The 25,352-nt window shown below is 37.9% G+C and overlaps 1 protein-coding gene across 1 annotated transcript; it reads left to right on the top strand.

Moving 5' to 3' along the window:
* HDAC2 (histone deacetylase 2) lies at positions 1 to 24,757 on the top strand. Its single transcript, XM_054821466.1, has 14 exons — positions 1 to 198; positions 7,545 to 7,657; positions 8,135 to 8,252; positions 9,222 to 9,296; positions 9,599 to 9,737; positions 11,743 to 11,884; positions 15,555 to 15,647; positions 15,762 to 15,870; positions 17,274 to 17,414; positions 19,969 to 20,077; positions 22,213 to 22,343; positions 23,242 to 23,397; positions 24,146 to 24,203; positions 24,419 to 24,757. The coding sequence occupies exons 1-14, from the start codon at positions 147 to 149 to the stop codon at positions 24,447 to 24,449; spliced, it is 1,467 nt and encodes a 488-aa protein (XP_054677441.1). The 5' UTR covers positions 1 to 146; the 3' UTR covers positions 24,450 to 24,757.
* The last annotated feature ends 595 nt before the right edge of the window (positions 24,758 to 25,352 follow it).

The raw sequence follows: 25,352 nt of genomic DNA, 5'->3' as shown, positions 1-25,352 counted from the left end.
CGGCCCGCTCGCGCTGCCCGTGGCCCGGCGTCGCGAGTTCCCGCTCTCCCGCGTCCGCCTTCTCCCGCCCCCTCCCTCCCTCCGTGCCGGCTCGGCGCTCGCCTCAGCCTCCCGCTCCCTCCCCCCGGCCCCGGCGCGGCGGCCCTATGGCGTACAGTCAGGGCGGCGGCAAGAAGAAAGTCTGCTACTATTATGACGGTGAGCGGGGCCGGCGCGGGAGCGCGCGTGTGTGTCTGTGTCTGTGTGTGTGAGCGGGGGAGCCCCTGTAACGGCCGCCTGGGGCGGCCTGCCCCCAGCCCCCGCCATTATGGGCGCCCCCTCTCCCGCGGAACGAGCCCCCCTCCTGGCTCTATGGCGGCCCCGGCCAGGAGGTCCCCGCCGCCTCCACCTGCGCCGCCGCGCCCCGCTCCCGCCATCGGCCCTGCGCTCTCGCGCCCCGCCGTGGGGCTGAGCCCCGGGGGCCGCCGGGCCAGGGGGAAGGGGGGTGTTGGGGTTGCAGCCGGGCGAGGTGCGGCTCGGGAAGCTGCCTGACCTGCAGCAGAGCGGCTGTCGGGCCCGGCGGTGGATGCTGTGTCTATTGTTCACCCCCACTGCCCCCCCCCCTCCAAAAAAAAAAAAAAAGAAAAAAAAGAAAAGAAAAGTTGAGACACTCCCCTTCATCCGCTAAGCGTAGAGGCGTTGGAGTCGCTGCCGTGTCTGGCTCCTCCCCTGCAAAAAAGTCTAGGCCATGTGTAGCTTCGGCACCTGGTGATTCTTGCGCGGAGGCCTTCCCCTTCCTCTGGCTTTCGTCCTTTCCTGGTGTGCGGAGGGGGCAGGGGGATTCTGTCCTGCCCCCTCCCCAACCGAACATGCATCAGAGTGGAGGTTTGGCTTCCACGAGCTTCTCTGCTAGCAAAACACGAAAAGTTGCATGCGTAGGTGTTTAATAATAGTGAAATTTGAGTTGCTTGTAGGCCTTCTAAGTTTGCACGCTTGCCTGATGAGGACAGGGTGGCTTGTGATCTGCATTGTCACTCACGTCGAGAAAGTACATAAAACTGGTGCTTAGTTTCAGATATTTGCAGCAACTTGTTTGTGGTTCTCTCTGGCCACAACAACGAGAAGTTTTTGTTTTCTTCTTGAGTTTGCTTTTTTTTTTTTTTGACTGGGAGGGTAAACTCGTTGGTCAGATTAGTTAAGAGATTTGATTCTTTTTTTTTTTTTTTTTTAAATTGCTTCCTATTGCAACAATCCTTTAAGTTGGCATCTGAGACCGGTGTTGGTAGTAGCCAGGAAACAGGTTGAGGCTGTTTTCCCGTTTTTTCGGTGTTTTCACCATTTTGGAAATGAAGATGGATGGCTAAACCCACTAAGATATCAAAGATTGCTGCTGCTGTAGCAAATCTGCCATTCTTTAGAAATGGCAGATCTTGTGGGGCCTGTCTTGGTTTTTTTACCACACTAAAGGAGGCAGAGTGGTGGTTGCCGCCCCCTTCTCTTTGTTGCTAGCTCTGGTTCTTTGTTCAGCCTAAAGGGGAAAGGAGGCCCCTGTTAGGGATAATTTTGGTGAGGCTGGGATCTTACTTTTCCTGGGGAAGAGGAGTCACTTTTTGTCTTGTTGAAAGGAAGACTGCAAGGATAGTTTAGTAGGTTTCTCTCTGCAAATGTTTGTGTGTTTGGTTGGGGTTTTTTTTGTTTTATCAATATGCTTTTTTATTTTTATTTTTTAATTAAAGTCAGGTGGTTATAGTTTACTAGGTGCTGATATCTTCATTTTTTCTATGATCCCTGGATTTTTGGTACTTAGTGCTAGTGTTAAGCTCCCTTAACAGCCAAAAAGCTATACTAGTGAAGAGGGGGAGAAACTGGAGAAGGAAGAAGTTTTGAGGTGGCAGGATAATGGCAACTTAAAAGCAGTTGTAGCTCATATCTAGATAGAATACTTAGAGTAGGATAAATGCAGATAACAATAATGTAGAGAAAGGAGTATCTGTTGTAAAAGTTATTTTTTAAAAAATGCATTCTCTGTGACCAGAAATGAACAGCTTTGGAATGTTTTTTGATGTCTTTTTTTATTGCCAAAGCCAACAGTTCTTTAACACTTCTTTTGGAAGTAGAGTTCTTAGAAGAAATTTTAGACTTAATACCTGCAGTAAATATAATGATAATTTGCGGTTCATCTGGCAATTCTGAGTGTTTTGTAACTGTATTGTACCATCAAAGTCTTGAATCAAAGTGAAGGGAGTGTTTGAAGCCTTAAATAACCCAAAATCAAAAAATACTAAGATACCTCAAGCGCACAACTGAGGTAGTGGTGTATCTCCAAGCATGTCATAACTGAAGTAAATTACCATTTTTTGTCATAGTTGTTCCTCCAGACATACCTTCACTCTGTTTCTTTAAAAGTATACACTAAAAAGTGTTGAAAAGTGCTAGAAGTGTATATGCAGATCTTTTGAGATGCAATAAACTCCTACATGCTGTTTGTGAAACAGTGACTGTCGTCTAAAGTTGCTTTTTTAAATTAGCCTGTCACTTACCAAGTTTTCTTGGAGTGTATTGCTGTTGACATTTTTTGATGATTAAGAGTTTCAATAGCCTTCACACTGTACCTGGAACCTATAAACTTTGGATAAAAGAAGCTTGATTTCGTTTTCTGCAGTTTGTTTGTAATAGACTGTCAGCCGCATCCAGTTTGCAGAATTTGCATTGTTCGTGGTCAAGTCAGAAATGTTACTTAAATTTGAGCCAGTATACTGTGGGAAGAACTAAAAACGTACAAATTAATATACTTTAATTGTCTTACCTGAAATATTTTGAATAAATGCTTCTAGTCTTCACATATATATATATATATATATATGGCCATAGCTTAGCGAAGTCTGTTGCTCACACTGCTTAGAACCATGCTAGATATGGAAGGATTTTGTAACTTTTATTTTAGCCTCTTACCATTGGTCTTGGGGTTGTTGCCACCGTCTTGCAGCATGTAGCTCAGGTCATTCAGTGGCCTCTTCCAAAATAGGTGTGTGTTATACAGTTGCCTGTAGCAATGAGGACAGGACCCAGATGGTCTTTCCAACTCTGTGCTCCTGTACAGCAAAGCACAGTTCTAGAGAATCACGCAGCAAGTAGCATGGTTACAGTTAATAAGTGTGTTTATTCCATGCCAGTGCGCTAGCAATATTGTTTGGATTGCTTGTTGTGCATAATTTAGTGTGGGTGTTCAAAAGGCTCTACCTTCGTGAAAAATTTGAGAGATCTGCATCAGAACGTGGTTGGTTCCACCCATAAAGATGAGATGCAGTATGCTACTATATTCAGACATTGTTTAAGTACAGTAGCACTTCTAGTTTAAGTTCATCTGATCTGCAGATGTGAGCTTTAACTGAAGCACGTTTCACGGAAATTCATCAGTGCTTTGCACAGTGGCTTCCAAACACAGCGGTGGTGTCCAACCTCTGCTTGGGGCTCAAAAGCCAGAACTTTGCTAGTCTTCTGCTGTCTGCTAAAACACAGGCCAAACCCCTCAACCCTTCTGATGCTAGTGCAGTAACTTTAGGCCTGTTTGAATAGCTGTTTGTTGGACTGATCAAGCATTGATGATATTTTTTTATATTCATCTTCACATGAATTCACCCATTAGTATTGCAGAAGTCAATACAAATGTAACTACTGCTATTAAGATATCTTTTTTTTCATGTGGTTTCCAGTGCACTGGTTAGGTTTCTGTACTTCGTGCAGTTCTGAAATACCTCATGATTTCGTAGTAACTGTACTTAAAATAAGCAGAGATATGGTCAGTGTACATAACAATTCATCTGTATCAAAGTTACAAAGTAAGCTAACTTACAAGTTAGAGTATCAAAAAAGATCAGTAAATATATCTTGCCTCTTTGTTTAGGCCATTGAGACTGTTTAGTAATGAGTTAATTTAAAGGTGTTATTTTTCTGTATATCTTAGTAAGCAGAGAGACTAACATACTTTTTGGGGGACATAGCAGCTTTTGTTAGTTGGCTTTGTGTTTGTCAGACATAATTGAAGTTCCTTTAGGGCACGTAGCTTCTTGTGTTTTTCTATGTGTTAGAATGTTTAACATCTGTAGACCTTGCTGAAGTCTCGGATAGAGAACTGAGTGTCTAAAATTTATGTTCATCAAAGGAATTGTGGGTTTATTTTTATTTGATATCTCTCTTCAGAATTTAGGTAACTTGTATGAATTGAGAGATTATTTTTATTTGTTTTAATACATTTGAAACAGGAACATGACATTGTATGTAACAATTTTCAGGTAGATCTTCAGGTCATTTGTTGGTATCACATTTTGCATCACGTGGCGAACACTGCAAGACAGTAAACTTGTGCTAGGATTAAATTGGGCGCTTGGTTCATCCCTTTTATTAAGGACTCAACTTTTCAGAGATTATGGTGTTACTTCTCAATGAGAGCCATTTAGCTGATATTTTTACTGGTATAAAACTAAATTTCAGTCTTTGAAGCCTTGCTGTGAAAAATTAATAGATTTGCCAATTTTCCAAATGTACAACTTTGCATTTTTTCCCTCTGCTTCCTCTTTCAGTTATGTTCTTTTCTCTTGTGCTTCCCATGTGCGCCCACACTGGTGAGCAATATAAAATATGCTCATAACACTTCTGTATGATTTTTTTCCTTACTATTGACAAATTTAGGATCAAATACTCGTACTACTTGCAATACTAGTCTTGTGTCCTTGGCCTCACTGTACCTGTTTCTCATATATATGCATGCTCTAGCCAGAGTTAGTCTGGCACTAAATGCAGAGCTTTTTAGCCCCATCAGTGGGGAGATGTCGCATCCCTGCGTGCACTAGCTCTTGATACACCTTGCTGTTCTCCCCAAAGTACTCCCGTAAGGCTGTGATATAGGAGGAAGAGATATATAGGTTAGTGGATGAAGTACCAGGAAGGGCACCTTCTACTTCACTGGCTAAAGGAGGAGAGACTTCTGATGCCTTTGCCTTCTCCACAGATGAGTCCCCCTTGTAATGTGATGTTGGCTGGAAATGAAGGTGCTAATGAAGAAGGAGGAACCTCTTGTGTACCTTTTCCTTCCTCAACCCTGCCAACATACACATTGCAACAGTCCCTTGAAATTTAATGGGCTTTTTGTCCATACGTTTGAATTTTTTGAGGCTAATGCCAAAAACCTTTTTTGTTGGTGATGCAAAGACCTGAAAGATGTAAATGGTATTGCCTGTCGCTAAGGTGTATTATATTGATACCTATTGTTAGTCATTACTGCTGACCTCTAATATGGAAGGAACAATATGCTTCTGCCAGATACTTGTCCACAGATCTTCTATTTGATTAAATAAGCTCCCATTAAATTTATCAGCTTACCAATTCTTTTAAAAGTTCTCCTTGTTGGTAAAAAATAAAGCGAAAGTTAAAAAGTATCCTTAATTTATTGAATTTTTAAGTGTACACTGCAGTGTATGTTATGTAGAATATGCTTAATTTTGAATGTTCGATTAATTACAATATATAGAAGGATATATTGCAAGTATATTTGGAAAGCTTGTTATTTTTTTCTTTTTTCTTTTACATTAGGGAAAATAACATCTTAAATTTTACATAAGATAAAAATCATTCTTAATTGTCTGCTCCCTCATCCATCAGCATTGTGAGTAAAATATCAGTGATAATGACTATACAAGCTGAAGCAGTTAAAATTGAAATGACCTGTTTTTTTTAAAAAAAAAGTTAAAAAATGCATACGCGTTCTGTAAGCCACAAATGCATTTCGAGTGAAGTTTCCTCAAAAGCATCGTGTTACTGAAAGTCACAATTGTCTTAAACTTCAACATTTTAAGCTCTTATTAGCTTGAAGCTTTGTAAATCTGGGACTTAACAGTAACTTCACAAAACAAAGTAGGGCTAGTAAATGGTTGGTTTCCATCTTCCAGTCATTACTTTCAAAGCGATGTGATAGATCTTTCCTAAACACAAAATTTGTAAGGTAGCATTTTGTAAAATGTATGGAAGTATTTTGCTGATTTTTTTTTTTTTTTCGACCTGCACATGACCGAAAGTGCAGGCTTGCAATAATTATCTGCAAGACTCCAGGTCATAGTAACTGACAAGAAGTGCTAATCTTCAGTCAAATACCTAAGTTAGGATTAGGTCCAAGTTCTTCAAAGTTGTTAACTTAATGCTAAAACTTGGTATTTCCATTGTTAGAGGATGGCTAAGAGCTAGGTGTTAAGTGATTGTTTTTCTAGGTAACTTCATCTTGCATTACATGAGATTATATCTATTTTCTTAAGTGTCTTTATTCTTGTCACTTTGAAAGCTGAAAGCTGGATTTCAGAAAGCTTTGAGACTTAGAATCTTACTGTAATGCTTGCTTTTCTTGGTAGCTGGTGACGCTACTGCAAGCTGATGTTTTCCCTTCCTTCTGAGCTGGACCTCATGTTGAAGAGGTGAAGCTGAAGCTGTTTTGTAGCGGTGCTGCTTCTTACCTCTGACTACCACTATTTGTGAAATAGTATGACGTTGTGAAAATAGTATTTATTTCTTTCTTTGCAAGTGGACGAGACAGGGGATGTGCAAGAAAAGTAAAAATTTCAAGAAGGTAAAGTTCACTAATCCTATCAGGAAATTTGGTCAAAAAGAAGAGAGGTGCTGTTGCGAAGAGTTGTTATGGTATTCTCCAGCTGAAAGCCATTAACAACTAGACATATCTTTTTAGGCTTGTCTGTGTTTCCAGAAACATATGGACCACTAGTTCTGTTTAAAATGATATGTGTCTTGGGAATGTCAGTGTTCACAGTGGAGGCGTGTATGTTCTAACAGTACCTGAGCTGGGGAGAAAACTTAACTAGCCCATGATAGCATCCATTCTTTTCTTGGAAGTGAGTGTCAAATTTACTCTCCAATTTGACAGACCCAGGCTAGTCTGGATTACAAGGTTCTACTAAACTACTGTGGATTCCTAGCAGCAGGTGGCTGGGGAGCGTTTGTGCACGTGGTTGCAGCGATGGATCTGAAGCTACTTCTGGAACGTAACTGCTAGGTAGGGTTAGCAGTTAAGGGCAGGCTGAGGATTGTATCTTGAAATCAGCTCCTGCAAAATGGTAGGTTTTACTGCAGCCTCTGTTGTGGTATAATGTGGCTATGTCATCAATATTTTCTGCTCCCCTCTTAATTCCAGTTTTGTTTCCCATTGCTTTATTCTTCAGTTCCTGCCAACTATTTTCTTGACTCTTGATTTGAAATCACTACTTGTAGGCATCTTTGCTCCCCCACTACTGTCTGCTTGTAGTAAAGGTATTAGATTTGGCCTCCTTTTTGCCCTCTGCTTCTGACATATGACCTTTTACGGGCAGTTAGTTTTCCTCATGGCCTTTTTGAAATAGGTAGTAGTCCCTTTATCAGTTTGTGTGTTGTTTTTTGTTTGTGGGGTTTTTTGTTGTTGTTTTTTTTTTAATCATCATACCTGCTTTCTTCTGGGAATGATTCTTTTAAGTAGCAATGAAAAGTTGTTTTGTAATATGACTAGCTATTCATTTGCGTAATATTGACAGGTGATATTGGAAACTATTACTATGGACAAGGGCATCCAATGAAACCTCATAGGATCCGAATGACCCACAACTTGCTGCTAAATTATGGCTTGTACAGAAAAATGGAAATTTACGTGAGTATAAGCAATAGAATGTCCACTGAAGCATTTTAAGTTATTTTTAAAGGGCTTCAAGTATTCTCACACAAACAAATGGAGAGAAGTGGAAGTGGAAATAGAAAATACTTAAATAGTGTATTCAAAGATCACTTACTTAGAAATGAAGCAGTATTTTATACCTGGTGAGGATTGCAGATTGTTGTCCATGTCTGGAAGAAGTGAGGTAGAGCCCCAGTAGAGACATTTCACCGGTATTTTTATGATTGGGGGGGTGCGGGCGTGAGGTATTAGGGGGACATTGGGGTAACTGCACAAAGACTTAATTGAGTTGTATGCTAACGACAGAGTAGTCATTGCTTTATGTAGAACAGCACTACTATCAGTTTCACTGTTCTTCCTTCAAAGTAGATTAGATTTCTTTCGAGTTGTCTGTTTTAGCCAATTGTTAGCTGATTTTGCAGAGCACTGATTATTTCTATAACTTGTTATCAGCGACCCCACAAAGCTACTGCTGAGGAAATGACCAAGTACCATAGTGATGAATACATCAAATTTCTCCGATCAATAAGGCCTGACAATATGTCCGAGTACAGCAAGCAAATGCAGAGATGTAAGTGTTAACATTAGGCTAAATCTATGTGTATGTGCTTCAATGGTTAGCATTGTTTAAAGCTAAATATTCACCAATACAGAGGTATGAACATGGCTTAATGGTGCGGGTGGGTTAGAGAAATAATGTAATAAGAGTAACATGTGCCTGCCTTTAGTTACACTCGCTAGTTGTGGGACTTTTCTATTAAAAGCACCCATCTTGGCAACAATGTTCTCTAAGCTTATGGCAGGATTTTTTGCCTCTCCTTTCACAGGGTGCATTCTACATGTGAAATAATACTTTCTGTAGGCTTAATGCACAGATTAAACTTTAGTTGCATATTACTTGCAAAAGTGTCTTAAAAATCTGTTCTCATGCAAAATTCTTCTGAAAAAGAATGGCTTTTAGAAGAGAAGTAAAAATCAATGTGTGAAAATGTATTTAAGTCAAGAAAAGGAGTTACTCATTCCTGTTAGGAGATGGTAAAAATTGTACATTATTCAGTGCTCACCCTTTCTGTTAATTTTTTTCTTTAATTATAGGAATAGGCTCAAAGTACTGTTAGGAATGCAATTTGACAGCTATTATATCAATTTAAAAGGCAGTATTGTAGCCTCTTTATGATGCCTTATTCTCAGCAAATTTTTTCCAAGTAATTGTGCATTTCTTAACATGATCTATGTTAATCAGCACTTCTTCAAAAATCTAAAGTGATCTAACTTCTTGTTAATGAGGAGACAAAGCTTCCCATGGAAACTAAAAAGAAAAAAAAACCAACAACCAAAACCAAAGATAGTTTGGAGTTGTCTTAGATTACAAAGACTTTACATTGTTTTCACTGTTTAAAATTTGACCTGACAAAGATGAGGCGGGGAGGGAGTAGTTAAAATGCTGAATGAACTACGCATTGCATCTGTAAGTGTTATCCATGCATATAGCAATGCTGTCAGAATGGTGTTTTTGAAAAGCAATACATTTCTTACACAGTTAATGTTGGAGAAGATTGTCCTGTATTTGATGGCCTGTTTGAGTTTTGTCAGCTGTCAACTGGAGGCTCTGTTGGTAAGTATTGGTTGTTTACCAGCAATTTTGTTTCTTTATTATGTCTATGTCGGCAACTTAAAACTTCTATAGTATATTTAAAACTGAAGCAAATACAACTTTTTTTTAAATAAAGAAATAATAATTGTGGATCAGTTACTTGATATATCTCATATTTGACAGTCTATCTTGGTATTGGTAAGAGATCAGATCTAGGATCAACTTATTTAAAAAAATAAGATACTATTTCATGTAACAGATTTAAAGGCCTTCAGAAGTTTCTGACTGCATTTTCTTTCATTTTTGTGTATGCATTTTTACAGCTGGGGCGGTAAAACTGAACAGACAACAGACAGACATGGCTGTTAATTGGGCTGGAGGACTTCACCATGCCAAGAAATCGGAGGCATCTGGTTTCTGTTATGTCAATGATATCGTGCTTGCCATCCTTGAGTTACTGAAGTAAGTTTATGATGGGAACAAGGTAAAATTATAGAAAGTGTCAAATTCAAGTATTTAAATGTTTGAAGATATGAATTGTAATTATTATTTCAGTGAGTTTTCATAGCCCATGTTGAACTCATACAGTTCCAATTAAGAAAACTCCAAGCTCTGCCTGGTTTGGCTTGAGCAAGAAGTTTAAGCTAAAATACAGGCAAGCTGAAAAGGAGATAGGCTTAAAACAGGTATTTAGAAGTACCTCTTTACACAGAGGATAGTGAACTTTTGGAACTTGCTGCTGCAGGAGGCTGAAGGAAGCAGACAGCAACAACAGATTCAAAAAAGAGGGTCTGTAAATGGATGTAAAAAATCCAAGCAATGATACACCTTTAAAACGCCATATGCTGTAATTCTAGATGATGGGGAAGTACTAGAGTAGCAGATTTCAGAAGCTTTCTGTAAATGTTAATCTCTTGTTGCTACTCATGGGGACAGAATAGCGGACTAGATGGATCACTGCCCTGACTCCTTAGGGCAGTCACTATGCTCACAATCATACACGTATTTGGTTTCTCAATATGCCTGCTTGTTTCCTATCATTTGAGTTGTTACTAAACCAAATGGGAGTATTGAGGGAAGATCATGCACTGAGCTTCCTTGGATTGTTACCTGAATTAATGTGGCTGTTATGAATAAATAATGAAATAACAGCTGTGCTGCTGTGACTGCAAAATAAAAAATGAGGGGAGTAATGAAAAAGTGATCATATAATTAACTTCAAGCAGTAATGCTTCACTAAAATTTCAGATCCTGAGTGTTACTTGTACTGCTTCAGGGGACTGTATCCCTTCTAATAACACATAAATCTCATATTTTACAAAGAATGTTCTAGGTATTTGCCTGTTGTGAATGGAGCAGCTGAGTTTGCTGGTGAGGAGTGGGGGAAGCAGCTGTAATCTGGAAGTGGTTTTTAAATACAGAAAAAGTTTTGAAATACACTAACAAATAGTTAAGATTAACATATTAAGATATTAATTTTAATGTACAGCGTGTATTCAGGCTCTGTCTCTGCAGTCTAAGAAAAGCAATATGATTTTCTGTTGTCCAGTCTTGAATTTCTTAGCTTAATGTGCATGTGAAGGAAGGAAACTTTCAAATAGCTATGGGTTATGTAACTGTAGGAAACTGTCCTGTTCAGTGTCTTGTTAAGCGAAAAATCTTAGCCCACCTGAAATTATGGCTGCTCAGACTGACATTCTATGGCACTAAGCAAAGCACAATGAAAATGCATGTTCTGATGTTGATAGACTTGTTCTTTACTGAGCAACGTAGAATTTAAGGGCTACGTACTGTTGTTTTCAGTGCTCTGAGGCTTAAAACAACTGGTATCTTTATCCATCTCAATCTCATCTGAAACTTGCAGTATTTAAGGAAATACTAAGTAGTCGTAATAATTTCACGCTAATAGTATGATGCACTTGGAAATAAGAATGTACCCATCTTTACAAGTTGCAGAGATGAAGAAGAAAAGTTGATGGAAAATAAGTATTTAAATTTCTTTTTTGCACGCTTATGGAACATGGGTTATTCCTGCTCCTGGCACTATGCTATTTGAAGCATGTGCTAAGAGATGTTTCAGTGCAGACTGTGTTGGTAATTACTAAGAAGGCAGAAAGAAATGCCCTGTGAAAGGGGCAAATTCAGCACATGTTAACAACAGAAAGTGGTGTGAACACAAACACAAGGTATAGCTTCTACGGAGTGAGACAACTTGGGGTAAATAATAAATACATTACATATTTACTTATTCTTTACTTATTAAGATAAACTTATTTTCATTTTTATCCAAACTATACTGAGAATTCTAAGAGTATATGGTCACTTGATCCAAAATCATCAAAATGATCATAATCTTGGATTTTAGTGTTTGGGTTGGGTTTTTTTATTATGTTTTTTCTTGTTAGGTATCAGTATATTATGAACATAACAGATAATGATGATTTCTCATACATGATTTTCTTTCTAGGTATCACCAAAGAGTGTTGTATATTGATATTGATATCCATCATGGTGATGGTGTTGAAGAAGCATTTTATACCACAGATCGTGTCATGACAGTATCATTCCATAAGTATGGTGAATATTTTCCGGGCACAGGGGACCTTAGGGTAAGGTTGAACATGAAATTTCATTAGGTGATAAATTCCCTCTTAATATCTTCCTTGTAGATACTGGTTTAGCACCAGGTTACAATAACTATGTCCAGTAATAATATACAGCAGTAAGTTTTCAGAAAATATACTAGAGTGATAGATTTGTTGAAGAACTGTAGAAAATAAAATACAGGATAGTGGGGAAGTAAATTATTCACTTCTACAGGAAATCAACACCTTCAGTTCTTGGTAAATTGTCTGAATTTTTAGCTCAAATGTATAATTAGTTTAGTTCAGTTAGATTTTGGAAATGTCTCTAGGAAGACAATGTGGTGTATTTATAATGATTATCTGTACATTTCAGTTCTGCACATACAGTGAAAAGTAGCTGTTTGGAGATCACATGGCTTCAAAACTTATTCCAAATCTTAGAATAACTTTATACCGGAGCTTTAATAGTCACAAAGCTTCAGTTGCAACTTGAATTTACTGTATTCTATTTGCCTGGTAATACGTTTGGCTCGGTTTTGGAATATTTCTTAAGTCATAAAGTGTGTTTTGAGTTCTCATGGTGCTCACAGCTGAAGAATTTTAGCATGCCCCACAGACAATTGTGTACTAAGCCTTATAGCTAGCTTGAGGGGAGGGAGCATTGGCCTGTGCAGAATTATCATTTAAGCTGTTGTAGAATCTGTGGCAAAGCTGAGAATGGAAACCAATTTTCCTGGCCCTTCATATTAAGTAAGTTAGTCATTCCTCATGTTAGACTCTTGTTCCACTTCACAACTTGAAAGAATATTTCAAGTACTAGGATTAATATATTCCTAGCTTCAAACTCTTACATTAAACCTTTTTTTTTATCAGAGGCACTCCCAGAATAAGTCACTCCTCTGGTACTAGCAACTTTACGTACATTAGTTTGTATGTACAGTTAGTAATTTTTTTAAAAATTGTAAACGTTTCTAAAAAGTTGACCTACAAAAATGCTGTGTTGGGAAAGAATTCACTGTTTTCCCTACTATCTTTAAATTGATTCAAGAGATCGAGATATTTGTGTTTCTGCTAATATTCCTGGAACGTGTGCTCCCCAGTGTGCTGATGATACCCAGAGGACACAAGAGTGAATGAAAGTTGAGCTTTAAATCAGTGGGGTGCTAAGCATTCATTTCAGTGTGGTTGTTGGAGCTGAATGTTATTATGGTTGCTAGATTTTGTTAAACTGCATTCTAAATTGATTTAGGTAGAAATCAGATTAGGCGTTGTTTTTATCCATGTGGTTTAACTTGACTGGCCACAAGGTGGTAGTGGTGCTTCAAACAAAAAGCAGCTCAGACCAGGATGTTTATAAAGACAAGCTGTTGTTGCTGAATTTGGCTAGAATTTTTTTTTGAGGGGTTAGATATCTTGACTTTTTAAAAACAGCATCACTTCCCGTCGACGGAGAAGTTTATGGATTCTTAACCTTGCCACACCCAGGACAAAGAATTTAAAGATACACAGTTGAAACAAGTAGAAGAATATTGTATGTTATTGGGATTTTTTAAAACAGTGTCAGTGACAAACAGCACCTCAGGCACAGTAACTTTTATTCTGTGCTGCTAGCTAGTATTTTGAAATGAGCATTGTTCGCATACAGACTTCAGCAGGTTTTATTGCAATTATTACATCCCCATAGGAAAAAAAATATTAGCTTTTTCCTATTTCCAGAGCTTGCAAACCTAATTGAACTAAAGGGAGAACAAATTCTCTGAAAAGTCAGTGTTCCTTCTGGAGACCAGCATTGTGCTGCTTGCTTTTGCTCAACTTGATCTGCCATTGCTGGTTATTTGCATCAACTTTAACAGCCAAATCTTATCCTTGTTTTTATCAGTGGGCTCCATTCAAGCTTGTTTCTGTAATTCTTTGGTTATTTGCTATAGTTTACTGATCAGGTCATGCTTATTTGATGCAGGAACAAATTGTGCATCAGCTGGTGATTTTGTGATTGCTGCTCCATCAATGTAGCTGAATCTCACAGATTGTCTAGTTCAGCTGTATTCATCCCTTTTCTACTGAAGGTATTGTGCAGTCTGAACTGACTTTCTACACATCTTAGATGATAGCATTAATCTTGACTTCTATATACGTAGATAGGTCAGTTGAGACTGTAGTGCTACATAGAGGCACAGGTTCTGTGAGAAAATTTGATCTGTTGACAAATGGGCAACTTACAAGAATGCTATATTGTTTCTCTAGTGTTTATAACCGATGCAATTTTCAGTTACAAAAAAACATCTGTTGAGCAGCTCAGGCTGGTAAGCAATTATCCTGTTTAGTGCGAAATTGTGTAAACGTTTGGCTTAGCTATGTTTTCGGATGAGGTAGATTTAATGTTTGCTTGCTTGCTTTTTTTTTTTTTTTTTAAATCTGTAAAGGGAGGCATTATCACCTCAGAAAAATCAGCATCTGAAAGCCTAGGTGATTCACTTTGAGAGATTCTGGATAACTCTCATGCTCCAAATCAGCCAGAGTTGGGTTCAGCAACGGTCTTAAGTATCACTAATCTTGCAATACTATGAAATGTTAATAATGTGTTGTGCCTATGCTGCATTGGCAGTTTGTCCCCGTGTTGGTGTCCCGTCCCATCTCCCCCTTTCCACCCCAAAAGATAGTTGCTGGAAGCGACGCATTACTGTTGCATTTACTGCTAAAGAGGCTTTGTTCAGGAAGAGGGAAAAAGTCGATGAATATTTCAAAAGCTAGGGTGAGAAGTTTAGTATTTGTATTGCTGGGCCATTCAACTGGTGACTTGTAGTTTTTCAAGGCTGTTGGACTTGAAGTGTGCTCTTTCTGCAGAGCTGCTGTTTGATAATAATTTACAGCCAAAGTGAACAGGTTAAATCTTACTGCCTTTGCAACTGCACCTTTATTAGTGGCAGAGAACTAACTGCTCTTTAAACTGGATCGGTTTCTGTCTGTCTTGGTGATGAGCTGAAGGGAAGAAATGGGAATGTGTGGCAAGCAGGGATTTTAAACTGATCATCAAAACAGAAATGGATGGATTCATGGTTTATTCACTCGATTTTTTTGCAAAGAGTTTTTTCTTGTAATACATATGTTGTCCAGGAAAACTGCTAAGATAGACTGCTATGGTTCCTGCCTTGTCACCTGATGGAGCTGAGAATAATCTACAAGGGGTTTTGGGGGGTTTTTTGGTTTTGTTTTGTTCAAAAAGTTTCAGTTTCTTCAAGGGCACCTATAGGTGGCTTCTGTTTCATTTTCTTCTCTCCCTTCTGCTGCAGCTAGTTCTTCATCATATGTTTGGCGCAGAGAATACAGTTTTAAAAACCTTCCTAAATCCAAATCTTCTGTACAGTACTGAAAAAATGCATATCACCTTGCTCTTCTCAATTTTCTTGCTTATTTTTGCTTAACTACTTTTACCAGGCTAAACTGATCAGTTATGTTTTGTCTTTGTCTTAAATCTTTGAATAAAAAATCAAGTGTATTTACTGCAAAATTAAAATTCCTACACTCCAAAATGATTTTATGGGAGAATGGGAATCAAGTAAGGTACTGTGCCTTTTTATCCCTCACAGACATGAATAATGGTACAAAATAGCTCAGCAGACTTGTGTACACTTTTCCATGATACCATCATGTGCTTCTGTATTTGTAATAAAGCATTTATTATCTTTGCTTATAGGACATTGGTGCTGGAAAAGGCAAATACTATGCTGTCAACTTTCCAATGAGGGATGGTATAGATGATGAATCATATGGACAGATATTCAAACCAGTGAGTTTGGTTGTTTGGGGTTTTTTTTAAGCTCTCTAGAAAGATACTAGATTCATTTTGTGGATTTATTTTCATAATGCGAATTAACGGCTTGCTGTTTTATATTGATTATAGATTATATCCAAAGTAATGGAGATGTACCAGCCCAGTGCTGTGGTATTACAGTGTGGAGCAGATTCACTTTCTGGTGACAGGCTGGGATGCTTTAATCTTACCGTTAAAGGTAAGCAGAAAAGTGTTTGTGTTTGTTGTCTGTAACTTTTTATTTAATAGAAACCTCTATCCTTCATACTATTTTCAAGACACTTGCATGATGAGGACTGGAGTCACAAAGATTTTGTTCATTACTATGATTAATCACCTCTTTCTTTGCTGTACAGGGATGACCAAAAGAAAGCCTGAAGTTGCCTCTTTCTTTCTGTCCATCTAAAAAAGTTAAGAAGCTTGATTTTCCATGTTCTTCCTAGCCACTCAAGTGATTCCCTTTCTTCTATGCCCATGCTTTCTGTAGCTTTAAAGCAACACTCTGGAATGACAGGATGACAACGATCACCCTGCTGCAACACTATGATGGGCAAATCACAAAACTAGTGGTTCACTTAGTAGGACTACAGAAACTAAACATCAAACACATTGTTGGGCATAAATAGGTATTACTGAAATGAGAATACTCACTGTATTGTTAAATTCATAGTGGTGTTTGTTATACTGAGCCTTACGTTAACATTCATTTTTATTTTTTATAGAATTAATTTATTTTAGTATTACATTTCTACCCAAAAATGTGATTCTCAAAATTGAGATGAAATGTTAATTTAGCAAACGTTGTTGTTATTATTATTATTAAGTGATAAAATGTTAAAAGTATGTTGAACTTCTGCTAAGCCTTGAATCCAGCCTGTTTGAATCATTCATTTCCTGGGTCTTGGTTTTGTGTTTTCTTAATGAGGCAATTAGAGTTTTATAGGCAACAAAATGCAGTATAGTATCTGTCAGGTCTGCAGTGTTTCAGGGTTCCTTTTCTTGATTTGCACCAGGTGGCAAAGCTACTTCAGTTGCCCATACAGCTCAGATTTTTTTCCATCTTGCATATCTTGGAAACCAAGAGAGCTGCTGCCTCCTACAGATGCCTTTCAGTATGCTGTGTATCCCTGGAGTGTGTATTGTCTTGGCACCAGTTCACTCTGTAAGCAAGACTTAGCAACCTCTAATACAGGTTCAAATTTAGAAGTAGAAAGGACCGAGTACTGACTTGCTGTTTTCCCTTCCTCCCCCTTTGCATTGGACTGAGAAATTGTCCCTAGGTGTGTGTTGACATCAGTTATGAAAAGACAAAACGCTAGACATTCTAAGAGCATTTCAGAACAGCAGCAATAGACCATCATGCAAAGTCTCTGAAGACTGGGGTGGATAATGTTTGATGTATTTTGTACATGTCTTATCTGTAGGTCTTTGATTTCTTGTGAGGTTGTGCTTGGCTTTTGGGGGACACAGTTCTGTTTTACTTGAATCAATTCAGTTATCACTTGATAAGTGTGACTGCATATGTCTGATTAAATAGTTCATTATATATTTTTCTGTTTAATAGATATTTTGCATGTATTGTCAACTCTTTTTGTTTCACAGGTCATGCTAAATGCGTGGAAGTTGTAAAGACTTTTAACTTGCCATTGCTGATGTTAGGAGGAGGAGGATATACTATTCGTAATGTTGCTCGATGCTGGACGTATGAAACTGCTGTTGCCTTAGATTGTGAAATTCCTAATGGTAAATATTTAAATACCCAAATTAATATTGTATTAAGAAATAATCATGGGAGGGTTTAAGTGAACAGATAGCAAATATTTCTATAGCTAACTGTAATGCATCAGTTTAGAATAAACTATGCAGAAAGTTAATTAGGATTTAGCCAATAAATTTTCAGTAGCTTATGCACTAAATAGACTTGAGCATTTGAGGCTTTTTTTGTGCTTCAGCAAAAGCTTTAAATGTTTAGAAATCACTTTTGGAAAATTCAAAACATGTAAAGGTACCTTACTTGTAACTATTGTTAATATGAACATTATCAGTATGATTGGAGAAGAGTGGCTGAAAAGCTGCGTGGCGGAAAAATGCCTGGATGTGTTGGTCGACAGCTGGCTGAATATGAGCCAGCAGTGTGCCCAGGTGGCCAAGAAGGCCAACAGCATCCTGGCTTGTATCAGCAATAGTGTGGCCAGCAGGACTAGGGAAGTGATCATCCCCCCTGTACTTGGCATTGGTGAGACCGAGTACTGTGTTCAGTTTTGGGCCCCTCACTACAAGAAGGACATGGAGGTGCTGGAGCATGTCCAGAGAAGGGCAATGAAGCTGCTGAAGGGTCTGGAGCACAAGTCCTCTGAGGAGTGGCTGAGAGAACTGTGGTTGAAGGAGGCTGAGGGGAGACCTGATCGCTCTCTACAACTACCTGAAAGGAGGTTGTAGCCACGTGGGTGTTGGTCTCTTCTCCCAAGTAACAAGTGATAGGACCAGAGGAAATGGCCTCAAGTTACACCAGGGGAGGTTTAAATTCAATATTAGGAACAATTTCTTCACCGAAAGTGTTACCAAGCACAGGAACAGGCTGCCCAGGGAAGTGGTTGAGTCACCATCCCTGGAAGTATTTAAAAGATGTGTAGATGTGGTGCTTAGGGACATGGCTTAGTGGTGGGTTTGGCAGTGCTAGGTTAACGGTTGGACTCGATCTTAAAGGTTGGACTCTTCCAACCTAAATGATTCTGTGATAGAATATATACTGTGTTTTGATTGTGACAGTGTAGGCCTGTGTAAGTTGGGTACCATGGACATGGTAGTCATAAGAAATTGAGTATGCAAGCATCCATTTTACATAGTAAAACATAACTGTTTCTTCATTGTATCCTTGATTTAAATGTAACTCAAAGTATATTGACTTCCACTCTTCCATTTGACTTAGTTTTGGTTATACAAGCTGTCTTAAAAAAATTTAAAAATAGTAAAAAAAAACCCAATAGTGTACTTCAAATAGTTGAATAGTGAAGTAATTTCTCTGAGGAAGATCCCCAAAGATCCTGCACTCCCTTTATTTCTGACCAAATATGCTTCTGGACATGAATTTGGAATGCCTTTTTAAAAAATTGGTATTTGGACTGGTTTGCTCATCAGTCATTGGCAATTTTCATGTTGGACTGCAACTTTTGCTGATAACCTTTTGCTGTTCATGTATCTCTTGCTGGATTTATATTGTTTCTGTCTGACTTCAGTGGAATGCTGCTGTCAGTGAGAAAGGAATATTTGGACAGTGCTTTTCAAGATGTACATTTTCCATCTTGCACATCAATATATATTCTTTGCCAGCCAAAGCTTTTGAAGAGCTTATCTTGGGACTTTTTTCTATTAGCATGTCCCATTCAATGGATATATGTGAAGTTTTTTCGATTTTTTTTTTTTTTAACATTCCTCTCAACTTTGTGAGACCCTGTCATCTTTAATCTGTTCTAAGAAAGAACAGTGCATTTCTAAATGTTGCAATAGCAAGCTAATCTTCCTGTCTCCTTTCTATCCACCTAACAAGGTCGCTTATCCTGTAATAATAATAAATGAAGAAACAAGACAGAGTTCAATAAGGGGATTTCAGGGTCTTGTTAAGGGTTCTAGGTTTTTCAGATTTCTGTTACTTTAACCAGGAATATATAGTCATAGTCAATATAATGTACTGCCGTTTTCCTGGATATGAAGTCGTCATTGACTTCATTTTTGCAATTAGATGTTCCAGTTAGGGCACAATTATCTGTGAAAATACAAAAAGCAGGGGAGGAGAGGACCAGACAGACATGGGCATCACTGAACCACTGTACTGCTCTTCCCATGGATATTGAACTAGCTGAAACCTTCAGCCTAATAATATATATTTTGTGTTTTACTGAAGGAATATTTTTGAATGGCTCACTTAAAGTTAGTCCAGTTTGAAAAGTTTGAGTACAGCTCTAAGAACTCATCAGTTGATTTTCCCTTTTCTGCAGAAGTAGCATTTTTAATTATTTTATCAAATTTATTACTTATCTTGTTCCAGTGTACATTCTAGCATGATTACAGTAGAACTTTCTCATGCTCTTTGTATATTGGCAACAAATTTAAGTTCATCTATTGAATAATTTAGAGGAAAAACACTAAACAATTCAGGCAGTACTTAAGCGTTACTGCTTACCTGAATGCTTTAGGTTTGATAGACTAAGTAAAATCCTGTCAAAACTGCGATCATATTTAAAATGTTTAAAATCTTTTTTTTGGGTCACAAAGTTGTCTCTTGTGTTTTGATTTATAGAGTTGCCATACAATGACTACTTTGAGTATTTTGGACCAGATTTCAAGCTTCATATTAGTCCTTCGAATATGACTAATCAGAATACACCAGAATATATGGAGAAGATCAAGTAAGTAGTGATTACCTGATCTGTCAAGTAGGTCACATGGATCACATTTCTCCAGAGGTTTAATTGTTAGGCAGTTTTGCAAACTGTATGCCTTTCTCATTGACACTAAAAATAAGTACTGAATAGATTTGACATATTTTTCATTTCTGTTAGAAGAGGGACTTCTTAAAAGTCTGTTCTTACAACAGTATGTATGCTTATGAAGTCCTGTGACTATAAATATGAAAACTTAATACCCAGCTTGGATTTTTACTTTTTCCAGCAACTATAGAGGTGACTGTTTTATTTGGCTTTCCATTCTAATTTTCTAGAAAGTTTATCCCGTTAGGAAAGAAGCTGGTATGCTGTGATGATTAGGTTTTCTAATTCTCAACTCTGTGTCTAAACATGAACTGAGATTGTCATTCTTTGTAGCTGTCAGCTGTGAAAACAAAAAGTCACATGTAAACTCGGACATCCAAAAATGTGGAAGGATAGTGATATGTGTGCAGGCAATTGCATGACTGTGGTTTGACAAATTCACAAGGTTTGAGAAGTGCTCGTTGCCAAGCTATAGCGGGTATGTGATTTTTAGTCTGTGCCACTTTTGATGCTTAGTTTATTCCCCTCACATCCTGAAGGTTTGATTGTAAACAAATATTTTACTTCAGGGATGGAGTAATGCATACATACAATCAATTCTGTACTCAACTGGTAAGAGATAATTGGTTAGCCTGAAGTACTCTTTGCTTACTGTGGCTTGCCTCTCCTCTGGCTTTAAAAGAATAAACCCCCATCCCTGCCCCAAGTTTAACAGTCTGTTAACAGTGCACAATAATTTTTTTGGTTACTAAAAATAGCTGAATAAAGATGTGAAATTAGCTGTGTAAGTTTGCCAGTACTATTATAACCTGTAAAACTGTCAAATTGCAAAATTCACCAAAGTAGTTAAAATACCAATTTTTGAAGTGGTTGGTCTATAGACTGTGATTGGTGTTCATAGCACAAATACATAAATCACAATCAAGTGAAAGGGTTTTAGTTTTTAATAATGTGCAAGGGGGAAAAAAAACCCACCTATTTTTCATTGATGTAATTCTACAAAATTTCTCCGTAGTAATATAGTGCTCCAGCTGGTGATATGCCAGGCTACTTGCTGTATATTGTGTATTGCTGAGCATTTGTGGGGCGAGTAGGCTGCAAAACTTGTTCTTTAATACATCCTGGGACACAGATTGTGTGTGTTCTATTGACAGAGACACAATCTCACATCCACATAGTAGCACCCACAAGAAGAGCAATGACCCATCATTCCAGAGAAGCCTCCTTCAGTTAGTTGTATACTTTTCCAGAGACCAAATTTTAGGGAACTCCCTGCATTGGCAAAACTGTTTTGCCAGGTCACGTTATTTGAACAGAGGCAAGGACCATAAGGATTCCCAGAAAGCACCAGTTGCCATTTAACTCTTGAAATTGGGCAGAAGGATACTGAGATAGTTGTTACAAGTGCTGATATTTGATGCTTGCCACACCTTTCTCTCTACTTGGACTTCTTTGGAACCATAGTTTTAAGTCCTGGGAGAAGTCTACTGTTCCTCCTCTTCCTGCACATGGTGCTTTGCAGTGTGGGGTCCATCGCATCAGGTTGCTTAGATAGGAGAGACCTTGGCTCTGTTCTCCCTGAAACAGCCAATAAGGAATCCTACCCAGATGGATCGCTTTTGACCCTGAAGTCGTTGCCACACACAGTGTGGAAGTCTAAATGCTTTAAGTGTCTGGCTTTCTTTTTAAGAAACTAGAGGATAGTTTATTATCCTACTTGATACAGTATTACTCTGTTTATAATAAGCTAGAGTCACTCAGTTCAGCCCAAGTGGGCAGTACTTGGGCTGACCCTGCGGGAACTGAAGATTGAAGTTGACCAAAAGAAGTGTTTAAAAAGCTCAAAGAAAATTATGTTCAAGTATGCTGTGGATACTAATGATCTGTTAGGGATGGAAAGCTTTATGAACTTGGTGTGCCTACTTTTTTTTTTTTTTAATGAAGCAATGACTCTAAAGCAGAGCAAATTAACTTTGGACGCAGACTTTTCAGAATTAAATACAAAATCCAAGGAAATACTACTGTGTAGTAATAACTAACTTTGTTACTTGCAGGCAACGCTTATTTGAAAACTTGCGCATGTTACCTCATGCACCTGGTGTACAGATGCAGGCCATTCCTGAAGATGCTGTTCATGAAGATAGTGGAGATGAGGATGGAGAAGATCCAGACAAACGCATTTCTAGTAAGAAATATCTTTCATGATAGAGCAAGTCCAAGTAGAGTCTTTTTAGATTTAACTGATCAGAACCTTAGTCCTAGTAGTGCAGTACTGGAAGATTGGCAGTTTTGTTTCCTGAGGGAAAAATTTTGCCACTGGTCTGCCAGTTTTGCTGTTCTTAAGGTGGCATCTGTGCACAAATCTCAACCTGTTAAAGGGGTCTAAAGAATGGTGAAAGAATGTGGTTTTTTGCATTTTATGAAACAGTCTGGCTATTTCAAATCTAAAATAGATACTCCGGAAGTCTCAGATGAATCGTAACTAAAGGAATCCAGGACTTGGCTTCTATCTTTTGCTATTCACAAAAAAATAATGTTCCCCACTGAAGTGAAGCGAGATACTGTGTTTTCAAAAAAAAAAAAAATTTGCTTTTTTGTTGAGAAAGAGAGGTTTTTTTCCATACTTAAAACCGCCCTTTATTACCATTAGCCTTTGTATGGAAGATGACTTGTTCTTCAGCTATAGCTAAGGGTTTCCTGCTACATTTAACCTTTTTTGATGGTGATTGGAGTAATTCTCTTATTGGTGCACTGTCCATTTTCTGAACTGTTGAAACTGTAATGTTTTCTCCTGTGATTTAGTTTCCAGTATTTGAACTTCATTTGATACATGTTAAAATACTCCCACGCTTCCCTTGTGTCTTCGTAAAGCTATTTTTGGAAGTCATTGTGAGAATGTCCCAGCATATCTTGAAAGATAGTATTTTTATCCATGAAAGACAGTATTTTTATCCATAATTTAGTTTATCAGCATTAAATGATTATAGTATTTTATTACTCATTCTTAATTTGATAATTCTTTTTTATTAGACCTATTGTAGTTGGACTTTATGCTCAATTAATTTCTTAACTCTGAATCCTAGTTCGAGCATCTGATAAGCGCATAGCCTGTGATGAAGAATTTTCAGATTCTGAAGATGAAGGGGAAGGTGGACGACGAAATGTTGCAGATCATAAGAAAGGAGCAAAGAAGGCCAGGATAGAGGAAGACAAAAAAGAGACGGAGGACAAAAAAGCAGGTAGGACTCTGGTGGGATTTCATCCTATGTTTTAGAATTGCAAATGTCACTTCTGCCAGGAGAAAGATGCATTTTCTGCTAACAGTTAAATAGTTGTTGAGATGATGATTTATTTTTTCCATCATATTTAAAACATCTATTTTAAATTAATCAGTTTCAAGATACAGCTATTCACACTAGAACAGTATTTTCAGCCAAGGGTGGTTGTTGCTTCCCCACAAGCTTGAAATCTTAGAGCCAGCAATTTGTATAGCTTAATGAAAATAGGGATAAAAAAGGTTCTTGCTTTAAATATGTTAAGACAAAGAGTTTGTTCCTGTTTGCTTTTGTGGAGTGAGCCAACTAGTTTTCTCTGAAGCAGAAGCTGCATAAGGTTCTGGGGATAGTGTAATTCCAAGCACTCTTGACTTTTCTGAGAACAGGCTACATCTTAAGGCTGCAGGACTACCACATGGAGCTCAGGGGAAATCCAGGTCTCGTTACTGCACACCAGCATTATGACTGGTCAGGAGAGACTTGCCTTGAGGTATTTTGAATCACTTGGCTTTGTGCCCAGATCACTCCTGTGGATGAATGCTTTTAACACTGTATGTTAATATATAACCAGTTACTTTTAAAAGCTAGTTCCCCCTGGCTAGGAGTATATACAAAACAAACCCAAAAAACTTGGTCGTGCTTTTTTTTCTTCTGAAGTCTTTTAATGTTTTCTTGCATCTTTTGGTTTATTTAAAATGTTTTTATTTTTCAGATGTTAAGGAGGAGGATAAATCCAAGGACAGCAGTGGTGAAAAGACAGACGCCAAAGGGTAAACCCTATTTAATTAAGAATGAATGTCACCTTTTTAAAGAGTGTTTATGAATTTAAAATATTATAAAGTATTGATTTCTGTAGAGATCACTTTTAATTCCTCATAATACTAAATATTTTAGACTCGTGACAGTAGTAATTCAAAATTGCATTTCTAAAACAGTTACTCAAAAAAATTAAACAACTTAACAGTTTATTTTTGCCTTTGTACAGAGCAAAATCAGAACAGCTCAGCAATCCTTGAACAAAAGATAGCCTCTCATCAGTTGCAGACGTAATACTAGAGTTGGAGAATACCTAAAAGAAGGAAAGTTTTCGTATTGGGAGAGACTGCTGATTTCATTTTGTACTATTTGGCATGGACTGTATTTATTTTCAAACGGCTTTGTTCTGGTTTTTGGCAAGTTGTATTGTGAGTTTTCTAATTATGAGGCAGAAATTCCTTTCTTCACCATGCTTTATGTAATAGTATTTAAAAATGGATGTGAGTTGTTATGTTAAATGTCCAAACTGATCTATTAAAGTAATTTGCCTTTCCTGAGCTGATTTTACCTTTTTTGTAATTTTATCTTTATTAAAAAAAAAAAAATTGTACTTGGTTGTCTTTGTCCATCATTGAACTACAAAGGGGAAGAACTCCATATAAATTAAGCAGCCTTAGGCTTAGCTGTGAGCAGCTAGTGGATTTAAATGGACAGCTGGCGAACACACGAGTTGCACTGTGGTGCTTTCATCGACTGCACACGTTTCAGTGGCTTCTGCACAGGTGCAAGCAAATGTACTGGAACATGAGTGCGTGAGATTTGAACAGGCTGAATAAATGGGTGAAGAGGTATTGGAATAAGGTGATTGTATGAACTTGCATTTTAACGTAAAGGTTTAAAACTCTGCAGTCACATGCCTCGTACTGTCCAAGAACCTTTCCCACCATCAGAATCTACCCAAAAGACAGATTGATTCTGCTGTTGGTGAAATTTGCATATGGTCATCTTTCAAAGCTTGCAAGATAGGAAGTGAAAGTTTGGTTTTAACTTTAACCCATTCTGATTTTTTACAACTATGAGCAACATAAAACTTGTGCCCCTTAAAAAGAAAGGGAATTATTGTCTGTTGTCATCTTTGATTTATTAGTTAGTTCTGGTGCCTG

Source organism: Grus americana, chromosome 3, assembly GCF_028858705.1.
Source record: "Grus americana isolate bGruAme1 chromosome 3, bGruAme1.mat, whole genome shotgun sequence".
In the NCBI taxonomy this organism is placed as follows: Eukaryota; Metazoa; Chordata; class Aves; order Gruiformes; family Gruidae; genus Grus; species Grus americana.
This window is presented reverse-complemented; position numbering and strand designations above follow the sequence as displayed.

Coding starts and splice junctions, on each gene's coding strand:
- HDAC2 (XM_054821466.1), top strand. CDS start 147: ATGGCGTACAGTCAGGGCGGCGGCAAGAAGAAAGTCTGCTACTATTAT. Junction 8,253..9,221: donor CAGCAAGCAAATGCAGAGAT/GTAAGTGTTAAC, acceptor TTTCTTACACAG/TTAATGTTGGAGAAGATTGT. Junction 20,078..22,212: donor GAATATATGGAGAAGATCAA/GTAAGTAGTGAT, acceptor TGTTACTTGCAG/GCAACGCTTATTTGAAAACT.